At 34.2% G+C, this 20,667-nt stretch overlaps 1 protein-coding gene across 2 annotated transcripts in view; it reads left to right on the forward strand.

Annotated features, from left to right (window-relative positions):
- Positions 1–20,667, forward strand: part of LOC105232756 (DNA-binding protein D-ETS-3) — a 70,338-nt gene that overhangs the window by 49,001 nt on the left and 670 nt on the right. For both annotated transcript variants that reach the window (XM_029552979.2, XM_011214571.4), the window contains 2 exons: positions 347–394; positions 10,075–10,264. In XM_029552979.2, coding sequence (XP_029408839.2) covers positions 347–394; positions 10,075–10,264 — 238 coding nt within the window. The remainder of the gene's footprint in view (positions 1–346; positions 395–10,074; positions 10,265–20,667) is intronic.

Raw genomic sequence — 20,667 nt, forward strand, 5'->3', positions numbered from 1 at the left:
AGGAAAAAAGTGTTCTGGTCCCTGTCGAGTTAAAACGAGGTCATATATGTGCATATATGCAGTTAATGTTCGTCTTATAATTGTGAACTGAAAATTAGAGTTTTGTGTGTTTCCTGTGATAGAAACCATTTACTTGCTTTCATTTTTTATGATGTATTTATTACATATAATTTTTAACATAAGCAAAGTTTGCATTTCATTATTACGTACATTAATAATAAAAAAAAATAGACTCGCCTAAAAAACGAAGTATATCGTGCGATTGCAGCTATAAATATATTTTTGATATATAAAGTATGCAAATTAAGTATTAACAGTATTTATTTATTTAAATTGTTTATTCCAGATCCATATCAAATGTTTGGGCCTACCAGCAGTCGACTAGCCAGCTCTGGTGAGTGACGTAACGCTATACATATATAAATATATTACTGAGTTGTGTGAATACAGTTACTATATTTAGTTGAATGTTTTAGGCGCGTATTGGTTTTAAAGTCATAAAAGCATAAAGATGCAGGTGTTGAGATTAAATCGGCGCACGCACGCCAACAGCTCGAACACACTCCAATGTGACAACTTAAATGTCAAGCGGCTGTCAAGTGAGCACGTGCACAACTTTGGCAAGAGTATCGAGCCAACTTATTGCCTGGTGACTGCATTCAGATGGCAGTTTACCCCACGCATTTTGCAGGTTAAAAAAGTTCCTTCGTGAGTGCATGTGTGTGCACATAAGTAAGTTAATAGAAAAACTACTTAAAATTCACTTGCAACATGCTATTACGAAAAATTCGTGCAATGCTGTTCATTTGCATAAACATATGCACATTTTTATGAATGCAGCTGAACGAAACTCTTGAAAATATTTATTAGTGTGAATACAAATCCCAGTTAGGTGTAACCGAGCCGAGTGTGTGATTTTTATCACTCAAAAGTTATTGTCTCACGGCGCTGTCTGTCTGCGTTTAAGGGGTTCCCCCGAAAAACCTTTGAATTAATTATAGTTTAACGTAAGTACAAATTATTTGAGTTACCCTTGCAGATCTCCATCCATAACGAAGTGCGCCTGTATGTGTGGCGTGCGCCGACCAGACAAGCTGTTTCGTGAAAATATCCCTTTCGCAGTTCGAACTTGCTACATTTTCATAGGGGTGCGGCCCGAATTGGGTTACTTGTCTATGCCTCTGTATGTCATGATTTTTTTCTTCCTGCTTTTGTAAAATTATCATATTTTTATTGTGTGCAAATTATTTGTATTTTTGTGTGTGTAAATCTGGCGCACGTGATCTAGAAATTTATCAGTTGACTTTTGTGAGAAACTATTCAAGTTTTTGTTTTCAGACAGTGTGAAAGGGTTTGGCGCATTGTATGAAAGGGTTATGTGTTAGGTGGCATTTAATGGACTATTATGTTTGGTTACGTGGTTCCAGATTGTAGCTGTCATCAATTACAACTCTTTTTGATCGAAATAAAGTGTTAATGTGGCTCGCTTCGAGTTCATTAAAAATTCATAACGCATGCCTTTTGTATGTTGCATAAAAATATAATGTTTTATGGGCGTGGCTGACTTAAATAAATGCTCATTAATCTTGTGCGCTTACAGCTTGGGCATGTAATATACATATACATATATACTTGTATTTACCTTTTTAACGGACAGTTTTTATATCAGTAGCCAAAATTTTATTAACTCATTAATGAGTTCTGTTTGAAAATTTTGTGTGTGGAGTATATTAAAGGATCAGGAAAACCATTTTGAAAGATCATTTGGGCCTAAGAAAAGCGAAAGCACGATTGGTTCCAAAATCACTAAATTTTTTCAAAAAGAGGGTCGATTTAACGTCTGTGAAACAATGTTTTCAGAATCTCAAGATGTAATGAATCATATTATTACTGGCGATGAGTCTTGGATCTATGTTTACGACCCGGAAACAGACTATCAATTGACCGAATATCGGGGCAAAGGTGAGCCGAAGCCGCAAAAAACACTTGAATGCTGGTCAAAAATCAGGGCTATGTTGACTGTTTTTTTAGTATCGAGGTGTGGTGCACTCCGAATTCCCTTCGACTGGCCAAACTTTCAACAAGGAATGAATTTTGTATGTTATGCGCAGTTTGCGAGAAGCTATTAGCAAAAAGAGGTCGGAATTATGTGCCCAAAACTTTTGGGTTTTTGCACTACGATAATGCATCGTCGCATACTGCAATGATTCTTCGTAAGTTTTTCGTCAAATTTTCAACCAATATCCATCGTATTTGACTGATTTAACTCCGTGTGACTATTCAGTAAACTCAAAAAACCGCTCATAGGAAACCGTTTTGTGTCAATTGAAAACATTAAACGTGAATCGTTACACGCATTGAAAGCTATTCTGGAAATTGACTTTAACAACTGTTTCGAGGATTGAAAAAAAACGTAGGCACAAATATATTGGGGCCAATGATATGATAGAACGAAAAAAGTTCTGGAGAAATAAAAAAATTATTTTCTTATTTAATTGGTTCTTAATTGATATTTAGTAGTTAATTTTTACTTCAAGCCCATTCTTTATTAATTTTGAAATGTTTAGTCCTACTTTTATCAATTCTGTCAGAACTTTAAAGAAAACAAGAAAATACGTTAACTTCGGTTGGACGGAAGCTACATAATAAAAAAGATTCTTTACAAGGACTTGATTCCGATCGTTCTGTTTTGTATAGAAGCTAAATGCAATAATGGTCTAATATCGTCCAATAGGGGCAGCTTATTCCGTGGAAAAGGACGTGTGCACAATTTCAGATCGATATCTCGAAAAAGAAATTTATTTATAAGTACAGGTTTGCACGCCGTGCAGAGTTCGAAGTTCTGACAACAAGCTTCATCATTCATTGCCAGTTTGATTTTAACACTTTTTTATAAATACTTGGAACAAATTAATAACTTCAAAATTATTGCAAACAACGGTTTATAGCAAATTGCCTTCTAAGATTGCATAATAATACTCTTGCGAACTATATTCAAATGTTCACTTCTTTTCTGAAATGATCTTTCCTATGACGCTTCTAAGAATTTTGATATCAACTACTAGTTAGTATTTTCAAAAATAAATCTGACAAAAAAAATATGATTCCTTTGTTTTAGTCAACAAAGTCGGTTATATCACTAACTAAACTCACGTAAAATTGCAATCAACTCATTTAAAGAATTTCGATACTGAAATAAAATCTTGAAAGCAACTTTATTTATGTATTTTCAGCACGAAAATTGTAGTCATAACGGTAACGAAACAGCACCTTTGGCTGCTCAAGCAACGTCAATGAAGTGTTCAAGTAGACAAAAGTCACATTAGACGAAAGAGTTAACAAAAACATGAAATTTAAGAATACATAGGCACACAAAAAATGTATTTCAAATGTCCCACTTCTACATATTTTATTTCTGACTAACAGACGAAATCAACAAACAAAACACGAGTAATATTTATGGGCAAGACATAACCTGGCTGACTGCTTGGCATATGCTGACCTTATTTTGCATAACCTTTACAACCGTGAACCACAATTGCGAAATGTTTTTGACTCGCCAACCGCCAGCCGCCAACAACCAAACCGCTACCAGCTCCCCAACACGACTGCTGCACACACACACTTAGGTATTTGTATGCATGTATTTACAAGGCTTCGTCAACTAAGGGTGTGCACGGGTTTGTGTCCCAAAAATCCATACTTTCTCCAACCAATTCAACGTTGAAAACGCCATTTTATAACGTCCTCGTCTCCCCTGAAAGCTAACGGAATTAGCATAAAAATGTCCTATCGCGCCCACTATTTTCCGGCGCGACAACCAAATTGTGTCCATGTGCGCCTTTACTACGCTTACAACTGCATGTGAGTGCGTGTGTATCATATATAGTATAGAAGGTTGGTGGGACTGTGATGGTGGCGTGTTTGTGTGTTCGCGTGCATTTAAATTTTAGCTCCATTTTGATGAACCTACAGACTGACTTGCCAGAACGGAAGGACGGCTGTCTGAGTGGGTGGTCATGTTGCGCTTTCGTCTTTTATGTTATTCACATTCAATTTTCCTTCTTGCCACAGCAGGCTCGTGTTGTTTCTTAAAGTTGTCGTGATTTCTCGAGACCTGCACGCTAGCAAGGCGTTGTACTTCAGTACGAAGTGCCAGTTTTGTACTTTACTGCCTCGTTGTACCTTGTTGCTGGCCTGCTCACAGACCCTACATACAAGCGCTTGTGTTAATTCTCTGCAGTTTTTAGCTCCACGAACCTTATTTTCTTCGTTGTTTTTCTTTTTTAACTGCACTCAAATTGTACTGTCGTTACGACTATGTCTAAAAAAAGAGAAAAAAGGAATCGTGGTAAAATATTGTGAAAACTCATTTTCAGCTCCGGTTTGACTGCCGTGCGCTTTCGCTCTGATGGTGGCAAAAATGCTGTTTTTGATTAATTATGGCTTCCTTTTTACACGGAACCGCTTTGTTACAGCAGGTCCGGTCCGCTTGGGCTACGTGTTTAGGACGCTTGCTTAGACCCTGCCACGGAGTGACGTTAGCCTCCAGCCAGGTTTCGCCTAAATGCACTTAAGCATGCAACATGAAAATTATTGCAACTTGCTTTTGTTCAGATTTACTTCTGTGATATGTGTATGCGAAAGTTATTGCTTCACTTTAGTTTAATACATTATTTTTTTGAGTATCCTTTTTATAACGGTGCAGCGCGCTAAGTGAAATTGTAAGATAAAGAAATTAAGGGCGTTACTTGCAGAGAGTTCCTTTTTCGGTGCCTTTAAAATTTTAAGGGAGATAAATGTCTAAGGTTTATATATAGAAATATAATTATTTTTTTTTTTTGGTTTATTTTTTTCATAGTGCAATCTCCATACTTAAAACATTTATTTGACGTTTATTGACGTTCTGATATATTTTGTATGGCGTTATATTGATGTTGTCATGACAAACTTTTCACAGGAAGCTCTAGTAAAAAGAAAACCATTATTTTTACAATTTTTGACTTTAGTAACCTATACCTCGCGTCGTTTACTTTCGACCTGGTTAGACCAGAAGGAGGAGAGTTTGAGAACGCAGTGTAGTTGCCACACGAGTTAGCTCAATAAACTTCATGGACCGAATTTCCATCTGCATATCGCTTCTGTTTCAGAAAAGTGGTTAATTTTTGACAATACCAAGTGAAAACGGGCGTGGTCGAATATTGGCGCAAACGGCGACCAACCCTGCACTGATGGTCAGAAAGGTTTTGCTATATGTTTGCTGGGAGTGACAAGGAATCATCTATTATGAACAAATTTCTTACAGCAAAACTTCTATTTAAGACCTCCGCTGTCAACAATTATGTTCCATTTATACAACGCCAGGCCACACATATAATTAGTGACGTACCAGAAGTTCCAGAAGCTTGGTCCCTATTTATGGCATATGATATTCTTGGTGAAAAATTTGCCTCAATAAAAGCTTGTAAAATTAAAGTTTTTTGCTGATATGAACGACGGTTTCTATGATATAAAATTACTTTCAAAATTGCAACAAGTTATCAACCAAAACCTTGTACAAAAATTTTAGAAAAGAGTTGGCTCAATAGCAAAAACAGATAATCTCATCATGCCTAATGAGAGGATTTCGTAAAGATTCTTTACTTCCATATTTTTATTGGTATTAAGAAATATATAAAAATATTTACATGTTCGAACTTTAAATTCAATAATATTTCTCAGAACAAAATATGTAATTATTTAATTGAGTCACTGAAAATGTTGAAGGTGTATAATACTATAGAATATTGCTATTATTTACGCCATGCTATTCAAAGTATACGCAATCATAAATCGCTTAATCATTTGGCAATTAGGTGCTTTGTGGCAAACAGTATAAGGCCTGAAAAAGGAGATCGAATTGAATACAAGTAAAAGAGGACGAGACAATACCCTGTAGGAAAATCGGAGGTAATATTTGCTCAAAAAACCATTAGTATGTTTTTATAGGCTTAGGCAATAATTGAATAGAGGTACACATTTTTATGACATGTTTTCGAAAAAAAATTATCCCAACTATTTTTTGTTTATAAATTTACTTGTCCGGTTTAACATAACTTTGAGTTAATGCTGAAATTCATCAGTTAATATTTCCCAACCGGGTTCAAACTCTTCGCAATGAGTGTGCGCAGCAATAAGGGATGAACAATTCTGAATACACCAAAAATTTCGAATGAAAATGTCAGCCCCAAAGAAAGTGCGCTGTGTCTTTTAGTGTATGTCTGGGCATAACTTGAATGTATGAATGTGCGGTGCATATATACTTAAATATCTATGCGTCCTTTTGTTATTGAGCCTTTCATGCCTTTTTAACACCACTCATGTGTGATAATGCCAACAACATCATGAATATTGCGTTAATTGCAAATCATCGTAAGCACTGACGGGCAAAGAAGCAATAAAAACAGGGTACTGCCTGTCTACAGCAGAACTGTAGAGATCTTAAAGCTGATTTGAGGAGAAAGCTTATACTTCTGTTGCCAATAATTTGGTATTAATAGAGAGGTTTTAGGAGTAGCATGAATGTATATTCTTCGTCTATTTCTGCACACAAGTGTGCTTGAACATCATACATATGTATATATATATCTGTACAATATCGTCATTTTAATAATCTATTGTTTCTCATGATTTGAACCGTTTTGCGGTCACGTGGCTGTTAATGGCTTTTAAATGTGTTGACAACATAATTACTTCAAATAACAACAAAACATTTAGTATCTTTTTGAATTAACTGACTTCTACTTTTCACTTTTTGCTCTCTTGAAAAAAATCATATCATAATAACTAAATTATCAAACTGCTTTTGAAAACAGATTATATGAAAATAGCCCATTAGAATGTTCTTAACGGATTTTGTCTATACCATCAGCTTATTCGATTCGCCTTTTTTCTCAGATTCCGTGAATCATATGCATGTATGTCTGACCGTTGTAGTAAAGTTACATAAAACGAAAATCGCGCTTTTAGCTCCATCACTATATTATAATTTGAATCGTAGTTTACTCTGTTTTCAACGACAACTATGAAAATATTTAGATTAGGAATTTTTATAATTTATTTTTGGATTTTACTTCATAAAGATTGGTTTCTAAAAACACGGCCGTATTTCTTGCTTCTGATATAGTGATTGTTGCATACTGAATTAGAGATTTGTAGGCCATTTCTAGAAACTAAAAACTAAAGAAGCTTCAATACGAGTATAAACAAAAATGGCAAGGAAATTTTCTAAATATTGAAAAAATACGGTTTTATACAATAGAAACTTCCAAATATCATAACTTCTGAAAATACTAATGTAAAAAATACCAATAAGCAAATAGTAACCATCCTTAGTATTACCGTTGAATTACTATTCTGAATGCCTTTGAAATCGACTGCAGAATAAGAGCTTGACGAGCTGAGCCGATTCAGCCATGCGAACGTACTTTTCTCCTCAAAAAGCTGCTCATTTGCTGGAACCGGACCATTATATCGTAAAGCTGCCATACAACTTAATGAATCGGGGTAAAGCGCTTGTATAGAAAATTATTTTATATGACGAAATAACTTCATGTATTATGGCAAGTCCTATTTTTCAAGACAACACTACAACCTCCGAATATTTTGTTTGGATCGGACTACTATAGCGTATAACTGTAATACAAACTGATCGTTAACAACCAAGTACTGGTAAAAAAACTGTTTTTTATTTTAAATAATATAATGAGAATAATAACCGAGTTATTGTTTTCTTATTTTAATGTATACATGTATATAATTAAACGTTATATATACACATATACGAGTATAAAATCACTCTAAACCCCTCCCGCTCATGTAAATTTTATTTACTACAACATCAAAGCAAAAATAAATCAACTAATTGTTTCCGCTTTTTATTAAATTAACATTTTTGTCGCGGCTTTAAGCGCAGGTACTTTTATGTAGCCTCTGCCTTTGAAATTAACACAAACTGCTAGGCAGCCGCCAGTTAGATTACATAAGTATGTACATATGTAGTAGAGAATAGTTTTTGGCCTTAGCCACTTTGATGCAACATTCGTGTCGTTGAAAAGTGGCTGCAGCTGAAGCAAATTAACTGAAACAGAAGCTCAAAGCAGAGTACCAAAGCTCTAAAGCACTCTTGCTCTGGCAGTAAGTGCCTTTGAAAATAAAAGGGTAACCTGAAATAGTTTTTTGACTTATTTTATTATTTACTTGTAAGTGTTGGAAAGTGGAAAAATGATGCAAATATTTTAATTTATTACTATATGCAGCGCCTGCTGACTTGCTTGTTGTTTTCTTATACTTTTCATGTCCTTTATATAATTTATTTGAGTACATTTTTGTGCGCAAAAAGAGCCGCCGCCGTCAGCGAGGGTCCTTCTCCTACTGCTCGCACGTAATGGCCTGACGTGGGTAATTAAAATATTAGCGCATGAATTTTTATTGCAAAATTATTTTCCGCTGCAAAAGTGTTGAAAGTTCGAGAAAAGCTTGACATTTTAATGTACGCTTTGATGTTGCTGGTGGAAAAAATCAAAAATTACAGGAAATGTTGCATTAGCACACGTAAGGCAAGCAATATGCAAAAATTGTAGAGAAAATGCATATAAAACTGTAAATGTATGCAATATTTTTTCATTACCTTGTGATTTCGATTCGAAGTTGGAGGATGATGAATTGTACATATATGAAAATAATTGTTAATCGCCACCTTATAGCCATTACTTCATGGTAATCTATTACTACTACTGCAAGTATGTTTAGCGTAAACAATTTTTTACAGTTTTTAGCTTTGCTTTCAAAGCTATGCGGCTCCAGCAAATGTTATATGTATAACACAGATGGATGAAGTTGATAATTTGTAGGTTTAATTATTAAAACTTCTATGAAACATTTCTCAGGCAGCTTTTATAAAGAATTAATGAAAAATAAGCCAGAAATTTAAATGAAATCTAGAAACCTATTAAGTATTCACATATATACAAGCAATAAAGGAAATCCTTATACATAGTTAAGCATTGTGAGCATAATGATTTAAAATGCATACATGTGTTTATTATTATATATTAAGTATGCAAGTATATATATATAAAGGAAATTGTACTAAATCATTTGTTGGAGGTACCGGATATGGCTTATGGTGAGTTAGCATGCTAAAAGTAAAGTACTGAAAAAACTAGGCGAAATTGCTAATTCCACGGTTATGGTTGTCGACTACCAGCGGCGGCGCAGTGTCACACTTTCAGGCACTAGTAATTTGAAAATGGCGTAAAGTGGCCCGCGTCAGAATTTAATTAATATAAATGCTGAAGGAAAATATGTTCTTCGTCGAGGTACAAAGAAAGCAAATAAAAACTATGTAACAGAAATTTGATTAAAATCTTAGTTTTTGAAAAACAGAGATAATTTTCTTTACTCAAGAAAGGTTCAGGTTGTTGATATAATTTTTATATGATATTTTTTACATTATTTAAAATATTATCCGGTTTCATTTCCGGGGTTAAATTAAAATTGGTGACCAGACCTTGAACAGGTGTGTACACCCAGGAGGAAACGTGGGAGAGTATGTATGAATGAATGTTCATCGTGATGAGTTGAGTTTTTTCACACGTTATGTTATCTCCAAGAAGTTGTTCGTTTATCAGAACAGCTCATATCGAACCACTATAGACAAAAGCTGTATGTGTAAGTATGGATCTATTTTATTTGACACAATGAATGACAGGATTTGGCATGAATTACAATCTCTGAACAAATTGTTCAGATCGAGTGACAATATCAACGATCAAAGTTCTTGTAAGAAATCTTTGGTATTTGGGTAAGGTTTTATGGAAGTTAGTGCTTTTTCGAATCAGAAAATGAGGAAGCAAACGTTTGCAGCTATATTGTATTGATTGAGATAGAAATTGATCTTATTACCTCTTTGAATACATGATTTTATCATGAGTCTTAAAAATAGAATATAAATTTAATAAATATAGGCTTTCACACTTTATTTATAAAATACAAACTTATTAATAACTTATTTTTTCATTTCACCTCAAACAGGTTCGGGACAAATACAGCTATGGCAATTTCTTCTAGAACTACTATCCGACTCTGGCAATGCGGCTTGCATTACCTGGGAAGGCACAAATGGTGAATTCAAATTAACCGACCCTGATGAGGTGGCCAGACGATGGGGTGAACGCAAATCAAAACCGAATATGAATTATGATAAGCTGAGTCGTGCGTTAAGGTAAGTTGAATGCACAACAACAATAATCTTTTACGAATTAGAAATAAACGACTCATAAATATGAATGCATGAATAGTGCACAAACAAGAAAGAGCCAAAACTTTTTTCCTTACGACAATTGTTGCTGCCACGCACGGCACAAAGCACTGACAATCGACTGTGACAAATGCGATTTGTGACAAAACAAAAATAAAGGATGCGCACATTAAAAAGACAGTTGTTATTGTGGTTTAAGTGCAACGAATTAAATGTTAATACCTTCAGCATTACATAAACAAATTGAAACGGAGTAGGGTGGTTCGTGGAATTTTCACTGTGACTATATATGAGTAGATAAGTGTGTATGTGCGCGTTAGGCTCACCCTTCACCAGAATGATGCCGCTTTAGTGCTTAATTAGCAATCACTGCGGCGCACAAGTGGCCACATAGCGTGAATGCCACATTGGCAGCGCTGCTGTGATGACTGCTCAGCTTGAACCACTTTATTAAGGTCGGTCATTAGGGCACATGATGAGCGAAATTATTGTGTTGAACGGTTGTGATTGGAATACTTAACTAGATTATGTTGTCTTGAAGACTGTGTGTAAATACATAAGGGCATATCAGGCTCATTACACACCTTTCAAGCGCTATCAAGCTCAATGCTATCTAGAATATTTATATGTATGTATATTTAGTAATAGCAACGCCTGTCCTTATGTGTGATTAGTTTTCTCAAAATGCGAGCATGTGCCCAATTTGCCGGCATTTATCAGGGTAATTGGGTATTGATTAGTGCTATTGGTCTTTGTAGACTTCCATCGATTGCTTATTTTTTCAAAAAAGAAACAAAAATCATGCACAAAGTGCTATTTTCCAACCAAAAATCAAAATGTTATATTTCTGCATTTTCATTGATTGATTTGTGTGCTTTGCGATTAAAGTGCCGAACCGCCCAATCATTCTGAATGCAATAAAATAAATTTTGTTTGTATTCTTACGTATAAAAGGTAAGCTCACATATGCCATATGTCACTGTTTTCCGTGCGAATGTGTGTGTATGTTGCAATAAATTGTTTTTCGTCTGCCGAAATCAAATAAAAGAGCACAGCATACTTTTTGGATTGGAAATGAAAAAGTAAATCAAAAATTGTGGTGTGTTTAGAGCACCCGCCGTGGTGATGGCGCAAGCCATAGCCAGCAACAACAAAAATGAAATGTAATTTGAAAATTTTTATTACACAATAAATGCCCACTGTGCAGCTTAATTGTATTTATAAAGTTTTTTTTAGCAGCAAACGGGGAGTAGAAATATATTGTAGAACAATATTATATTTGCGAAGTCGAAATCTTTTTTCAATACATCTTTGACATCATATATTTTTTTTGTAACCTAACTTAGCCTAACATCTATTACAAATTTTTTTTAAAGAAATCAATGTTTTTTCCAAAAATTATATGTACTTTAATTTGTTATTTCATATCATACAGAGCTAACTGATCTGAAATCTCGCTACGTACTTTTCTCCTCAAAGAGCTGTCCAAGTGGCGGTACTGCCGATGTCGAAAACTATTTCATTAGACAAGATATATTCGCATAGATTATCATTGAAGGCAACTATAGTTGCTGTTTTAAGATTTTTTTTGTATATTGAAGGTTCTAAGAAGGTTTAGATTTCTCTATGACTTCTTTGAAAGATGAAGCCTCGTGCGTTTAGGTTTTCGGTACTTATAGTTTCCCGATTTTCGAGGTCTTGAAAACAACCCGAAGACTTTGTAGATTTGAATTCTATTTAGAAATGCTCTCGAATTGTTGTCCGATCTCTTTCAATATTTATAAACAAACTCGCGATCAGAAAATCCTCAAGATAGATTCTTACAGTTCTTAGTTATACTTTTAAAAGCCGCATTTTACGAATGAAAAACGGGTCCACATAATTTGTACATAACTATAAAGTTTTCCACTAAAAGTATATAATTTTTTCAAAAAAGTTTAATCTACGAAATTCGTCTAAAATCACAAACTGACCGAAACACCAAACTACTTGAAGAATATGAAAGACGAGAAGCACAATTCTGCCGTTTAACTCACTAAAAGGAAGAACAGAGCAATCAAGCTAATCCAACAACACCCTTGAGCAAGATTGATTGGCAAATAAACAAATGCAGAAAAAAGGATTAAAGTAAGCCATTTAGTGACAGCTTCAAGTGTCCAACAGTCAAACAACACCGAAAAGGACAAATAACATATAACACACACATGCAAACACTGAGTGCCAAATGCTGACAACGATGCTCCAAGGTACCATACCATTTTAGGGTTAATGTTGTACATTAACACATGAATAAACAGCACAAATGAGGCATTAAGGCGACAGCCAGACACTTTGACGCCAACAATGAGGATGTGCCGTACATGCGTAAAAGGATGCCGCGCTGATCTGAGGTTGATGTAGCTGATGACTAGCTTTTACTTAATGTTATTGTTGCCTGATTGAGCTAGTGTTAATCACAAACACTCCCATGACACATATGGGCCGCAAGCACACATACTCCCACACACATGCAAGTGATATGGTACAACAAACACACCGTAAACGACAAGTGTTTGAATGGTTAATTTTGTGCACATAAAAAATGAACGCAAGAAAAATGAAAGCATACTTTAGGGCACATACGAGCATCTGCAGAAGTTGTTGGCTTGAGTTTCTTAGTAAACATCAAAGTTAAATTGAGCGTTGAACAGCATAAGAATCATGCACTTGTAGCTGTCTACGCGCGATGAGATGCATTAGTGATTCGCTTAACTCCTTCACTGCTACCGCCTTTTAAATGCCAAACACACAAGACGCCAGCTATGAAATCTCACATACTCACACACACACTTCTGATTGTGAGTGGGATGAATGTGGCTCAAGCAAGCATAATCGGTAGCTTCATTATCAGCAACACCAACACAGTCAGCATTAACACTCACATAATCACAATTTTTCATTCATAGGTTTGTTGTTGTTGGCGTTTCTGCCAGCGACATCAAAGTGATTGTGGACTGAAAATCATTGGTAGCAACAATTTCACTTGACAACATTTGCATGCATTATCGACGACTCCGCTTTTGATTGTTGTAATACACACACATATCAATGTTGTTGTTGTGGTTGGCAGTGCAACAACTGCTTTGCTGTTGTTTGTAAGAAAATTCGCAAAAATCACAGCCACCAAATTGGCTTAAAGATACGGCAATTTTTCCATTTTTTGCGTTTATTTTTTGTCTGGCAATTCGCTGGCACTTTTCCACTTGAGCTGGCATTCCAGTTGAGATTACTTTGGCTTATTTGCGTATATACACATGCCAAGTGACAACAATGACAGTACTTTCGGTCATACCAGCACTTATGTTTGTGTGTATGTAAATTTGAAGTATAAGTGTGTGTTTGCATATATATGGATATGTGCGTGTGTATTGAAGTACGTGTGAGTACTTCTGCTTTGTGCTGATTGCAAATGACAGCCCAATTGACAGCATTTTTTCTCTCATTTTATAAACGATACTTTAAAAGGGGTAAATAAGGCTTTATTTTCTTTTCGGACAGCTTTTACTAAATAATATGTACATAGCAAATTGGGTGGAGAATTGGTCAATTGGCATTGATTTGGGCACTTTTGTGTAAATATTAAAATATTGAGAAGGACGCTGATAAAGAGTATATACATTTTCCGTTATTCGCTACAGATAGGCAGTTTTGATCTTACGTTTCAACCAGAGCTAAAGGAAATACTATGTAAACTCAGCTATATTTCAAGGAATAGAAGGAGGGCAAAAATCTAAAAGTATATTTGAGACTTATTATAATTAATGAAATATAAACGAAAGCTTTATAGCCTAAAAATATTTTTTTGGTGCCATGGAGGCTAAAACATCTTTTGATAGTTTCTTGTGTACAGATTACGAAGTTATCGCGATAAATCACGTGATCCCCACTCTTAAGCTCTTTACTGTGAAAAATTATGCGGCAGGCTTTAAGATTTAATAAAAATCAAACGTGAAGATGTCTAGATATAGAGTCTAAAAATTGTCTAGTTTTACTCAATGAAAATCTTACTTTATATTAGAAGTACTAAAACCAAAACAAAAACACACCAGATTAAGGAAAACGCGTTTAAACCGAGATTATATTTATATCAATAAAAAATGTCCGCTCCTCTGTCCATCCGTGCAAGCTGTAGCTTGAGTAAAAATGAAACTGAGAGAGTGTGTTTTACTAATAACAGTGTATCTTTGTGTTTAAAATGGATAAAATTGGGCGAAAACTTGACCTAGCCCCCATCTAACAAATTTATAAAATCCAGATGACTTTAATCCATATAATGGTGCTAACTTATTGAACCTCAGGGAATATATGTAGTAGAAGTTCCATAACTCGAACTTCTATATTTCGAAGTCCTCCATAACTCAAACTCTTGCATTGGCAATAGACCAAGTTTTTTGCGGATTATTATGATTCGAGTTAGGGAAGCTCAACCGGTCCTCTGGTTACGGTTTGCATTTGCTTTTAAAGGTATTTATTTCTCTGTCTTTGTAATAAGTAAATAAATAAATAGCTAATTGTTGTCTACAAGTAAATTTTTTAACAAGAGGTCAGTAGCAAAGTTAGCAAACAGAGAATCGGCGAATCGATGAAGAAAGCTATAAATATCTTTTTTCTTAAACCAAATTTGATAATGCAATACTAATAATAATCTGGGAATAGTGTAAAAAACTGATGACATCAAACTAAGAGTTCAGTAATAAATATTTATATGCAATATACTCGTACAAGCAAAATTTCTAGTAAAAACTTATAAAATAAATATGCAAACTACAATAAATGCATTAAGTGTTGATTCATGATTGTGTGTACAAACCAACATTTTCTTTGACACATTTTCAAACAAAGACATACGTAGTTAATGTGCATTTTAAACTGTTTTTTAATAATGTGTTAAATGGAAGATAGAGCCAGCAGAGACAGTGATCGGCACATTCTTTATACAAACATAATTACCATTTGTATGAGCAAATGACATTCAATGGCAACATTAAACCCATAAAAGTAATAAAAATAAAGACAACTTTTGTTTTCTGTTGACAACTGACACTTTTTGCTGTCACTAATTGTTTTCTTTTTAATTACGACAAGCAGCGTTCCTTTTTATTTTATTGCTCTTTTGTCAGCTTCTGGTCAATAAAATGGCAAATGAATGCGCCTGTCGATTGTCAACTGGTTGTTGTGAGTAAAAATAATGAAACAAATAAAAATGAAGAAATTCAAAACAGAAATAATTGTTTCAAATAAATTAAATTCGTGCCAATTGCCATCGGACTCTTTTACCAACGAATGAAAATTGAAATCAAAAAATTCTTCAAAAGATAATGAAAAATTGCGAACTCCTCAGCTACTCAGCAACAAGCTACAAATAACCATAGACATTTTTGTTATTTTCTCTGCTTGTTCTTGCTCTTTGCTGTTGTTATTTGGATACACTAGCGCTTGCAGTTTCGGTTGATTGCCTGACTGGCTGCATTTTGTTCATTCATTTCGACCGGAAGTTGCCTCTACTACTCAACTCTGGCGAAAGCTTGCATTCATGCGTGTACATACATACATACTTTCATACGTATGAATATGTACATATGTATGTATGAGTGTTGCAGAGCAATCAATTTTCAGCCAACGCAACTCAGTGCTTTTTCCAATGGCCACCTTCCATTTACTGTGCCAGCCTGTTGTTCTTCATAGCATACCATTTATGATATACATACATAAGTATTGACATGACCGTGCGCTGTAAATATAAGCATTCATACATTTGCTGTTTCCATTTCGTTAACGTTTTTACTCAGAACGCCATTGCCATTGCTTCAATTATTCGTTTTTGTTTTGTTCCATTCAACGGTTGCGCCACTCGATAGAAATTGGCGACGCCATTGCTGTTGTTGTTCCTCCAAAACTTTTACAATTGGATTGAGTTGATTTTCACTCCCCATCGTTTGTCAGACTTTTCAATTCATGCATTTCTTCACTTTCTCGGTTTGCCTCCTGCATTTTCCAAAGCTTTTGTTCCCACTTTTTGGTATTCGCTCTTTGTTCTTGAGAAGATAGTATATCACTCCCACTCATGGTGCCGATTACTTTTTGAAATAGTCAAATCTTTTGTGTTTTTGGTAAGTTTTAATTGTCAACTTGTTTTATGCTCCCACTGTTTACGGAATTTATGAGGAGTTCTAGTGTAGTTCTATACGAAAACCAAATTTGGATAGTATTTAGTCAGCGGTGACCAATGGTTCATTAACCAGTAATATAAAATATTTCGTTACATTTTATCATGCAAACAAGAAAAAATATTAGCAGTGGTTGTAACGAAGTTACAAGTATAATACTCTTTAGAGTATATAAAAAAAGTAAAAGTATATATAAATGTCTGTAAAGTTGTGTTGGACAATAATTCATGTTAAATTTCCTGAAGATAACTTGTCAAATAAAAACTTTTCCATTTAAGGACTTGAGTTTGAACCCTCTGTATGGGAGCTTTGTCCTAGGGTAATCCATATTCAACAAAAGAGCAGTTTCTAAGAATGAAAAGGACGTAGGCAAAATTTTAGATCGATATCTTAAAAATCGAAGAACTAGTCGAGTAGATACAATAGGTTTATTTACAGGGAAATGTTCAACACATCATTCTAAAGAACTTTGCCATGGAGACAATGGGTCTAAAACCGATATAGAGGCAGTGAGTTTTATTGAGCAAAGTTGTTCAGAATGAATCGTGGAAGTTTTCCCTTTTGGGGGAGTTTATAGAAAAATATCGACCATTTCTATCATGCAGACAGATATACATATATTTTGTAGGGTCTCCGCCGTTTCCTTTTTCTTGTTACTTCGTGGCAAACTTAATATACTCGGTTCAGGATATAAAACAGAGACTTTAAATATGATATACATTACATAGGTTGTCTCTTATATTTCGAGGTTAGAGCACAAAAACATCATCAAAAATCGCCTAACTGTATTTCAAAATATTTTCCTTAAAGATCACTTCTGTTTGTGTTTAAACCTATTGTCGAAGCACTTTTGTCACTCTGATTGCGGTATCTCTAAGACATGTGTTCTGAATGCATAAGCCACCTCTTCAGCGGTCAAAAATTTTTGACTTCTCATTTTAAACACCTATACAGTCGATTGCTGTTTGCTGTGGGCTCATGCGAATAAATCACCTGTCTAGATTTTATAGACATGTTATCGTATTTAATTAACATTTCAATCAACCAACTGACAAATTGTGTGGGATCTAACAAATTTTTTTAAAATCAAATCCTCAAGAAATATTGATAGTTTGCTAGTCTCAGTAGATTCCTTACGGCATCTATCGTTTCTGGAACAACAACTGATTTTGGACGTCTTTCACAAAATTAGTCTTTGAGCGATTTACGACCTCGATTGAATTAACCATACCATCAATAAACCCTCGTTATAAATGGAGCTTAACGAGGGTTAGCAAATCCAGGAATATAAAGGGCATCCTACGTATTAATATATCTTAACAATACATCATTCGAATAAATTTAATCTTAAATTATCTTTTATGTATCGATTAACTAATTTCACTAAATAAAGTTATCACGTGATATAAAAAGTTTAAGGTTATCATACGAAAAAAGAACAAAGCACGAAATTGACAAATTGCTGCCTTCATGGGACCCCATTTGATTGCATTTTAACACCATCTAGCAATTACAGAGAATTTTTATTACATTTCGTATTTGTAAAAACAATATTTACATAGTAACGGGATATGTGTGTGTAGAGATGAATGTGCTTGTGTGCACAGTAGTAATCTCGGTGACTTAATTACTTCGCACAAAAGTCAAGCAAATAAATTTGAAAAAAGCCAAGGACGAGCAACAGCGCACAAAGAGAGCGCAACTGTGAATAAAGGGGAGGCTTACAATTTGGCAATCAACAAAGGAATAGACATTTCCAAATATGCACAACTCTATTTATATATGTATATAATCATAAATATTGTATTATAGGAATACATATGTGTATGTAGAGCCTAATGTGTGACATAAATATAGTCCAAGATACAAAGGGACGCTTGCACATATTGTATATAGAGATATCTCATTCCAATCTTCTTATATAAGTATAATTATTTAAATTTTATAAAAGCGGTTGTGTTAAGTAATTTTATAGCATTTTAAGGTTCTTTTTTTATAGTTACTTACTTTGGAAGAAAAGTGGTTTTCATTCTAATTGGAAAGGCGTTGAGTAATGTAGAAAGTATTGAAGTAACAATTTAAAACTATGCTTAGAAAAATTCAAAAAATACCTACAATTTAATCCACAAAACTTAAACCTTTATCGATTTGTGTCTAAAGATATAAAGATGAAGTTTTTTTTATTGCTTGTAACATAATTGATTTCTAGCTCTAGGTCGACAATCTCATTTCGGTCACCTTATTTTTGGATTTTGGATAGCTTAGGCAGTGCTTTAGTTCGGTATTTCATAACTTATTCATAACACTGATAGATAACATATTGAACAATTACTTATTGTGTAGACCTCCCTTGGTGTGATGGAGTTTAGAAACCCAAATATTTTTCTTATTTCTTATTATCCAACTTCTTCCAAAAACAACTCACGAAAAACGAAAGGTTCAAACAGCAAATAGACACTATTTTCTTGATTGTCGTAACTTTTGCTAAACAGAAATATTTTATTCGTTATTAGAAAATATACATAACGTATGTTTGTATGTCCAATGAAAGTATGAAATTATGCAAAATTTCTTTCAAAGTTTTTCTCAACATACTGGATTGTCAACTTTTGTTTTCTTATCAAATCAAATTTGAATAAGTAATTAACTTAGCTTTGTCTACATGCTACGCACACTAGGTTATGACATCGTTAAGTTTGCGCGCTTTGCTTTATGCTAAACATCATAGTTTTGCATAAAAGTTTATGTAAATTTTCGCAACAATTTATGTTTGGTCTACACTTCACGTTTTCGAAACGAAAAAAGTTGGAAATAAAATCAAATTATTCTACCACTCCAGCTCTTGCTAATTAATTCTTAATTTCAATTAATTTTTTCCTGTTATACATATAGTACATACATACTAGGTCTCTTAAAATTATTCGAATAACCTCAAACCTCGAATAGCCTGTTCGTAACCGTTCGTATGACTGTAAATACAATTCTACTACGACTCAGCTTCGAGTATTCCAATATATGAAAATGGTTTGAAATTCAAGCAGCTTTTGAGATTTCTTTGTTTTAAAACTGTTAAAATGCCAATTGGGTTTATATATACTGTAATTTTTCTACAAACTATGAAATATACGTAGAAAAAATGTGTAGAAGTCGAGCGCTTACTATGGAAATAATCGAAAACGAACGGTTAACCGGATCGTCGAACATGAGCGGCTAATCGAATAGTCGATGACTCACGACTATTCGGATACTGCAAACCGAAAAAAATTATTCGAATATCCGGTTAGTCAAATACTAAGACACATATATGTATGTATATGTGATTATATGTAAATTTACAACTAATTTTCGGCAGTTTTAAATGGTTCGACAGGATTGTAGGTTGTAAACAGGTTTTGTCAAACTGAACTTGTAAGCGTGCCAAACTGTTTAGGGTCACAAATCTTATATTTTAGTGATGATGAAAAGTTCGAAAAGTTGCCAAGAGCGAATTGTGTTAATATTGGTAAAGTATTGGAGCTAGAAATGATAGAAGAATATATTCAAACACACGGAATAGATTTGCTAGGCGTGCATCTGTAATTTAATTTAACTTTCTTAAACAATTTCTACTATAATTTTTTTTTTCTTTTTGGAGGTCCATATGGAATGATGCAGGAAATTCCATATACGAGTATTTTATTATTCTTCTATTATAATGCTATTGAAAGTATTGAGGCTAATATTTAATTTTAGAGGTCTTTACTTCATTTTTATTAATTATTCAATTGGTTTTTTGTAATGAATCCGTTCATATTTATAAACTTAAACCAAGTATCGCTGAGTCGTCAAAAGGTTCTAAAGTAGTATCAGTTCTTTTCAAATTCTAAATCACGTGAATTTAGAAGGCCAAGCCTTTTATTGAATAGTAAATATATTTCTTTGCAAGCGGACTACCTTGATTACCATATTCGAAACATCATAAACAGATCATAACCAGAGCTGCCACAGCTTCCCTTGCGACGAAATATTTCCTGTAGAAATAAATTCGATTTTATGTGAATGATTGAAAAATTAATATTCTCTGCCTTGTTAGTGAGTGAACCAGTTTCGTTTTAGCACTTTATTATGCGGAGATAAGATTTGAGTTTTAAAAGCGGCTCCCGTCTTAATTGGCTAAACATT

Source organism: Bactrocera dorsalis, chromosome 5 (assembly GCF_023373825.1).
Source record: "Bactrocera dorsalis isolate Fly_Bdor chromosome 5, ASM2337382v1, whole genome shotgun sequence".
Lineage (NCBI taxonomy): Eukaryota > Metazoa > Arthropoda > Insecta > Diptera > Tephritidae > Bactrocera > Bactrocera dorsalis.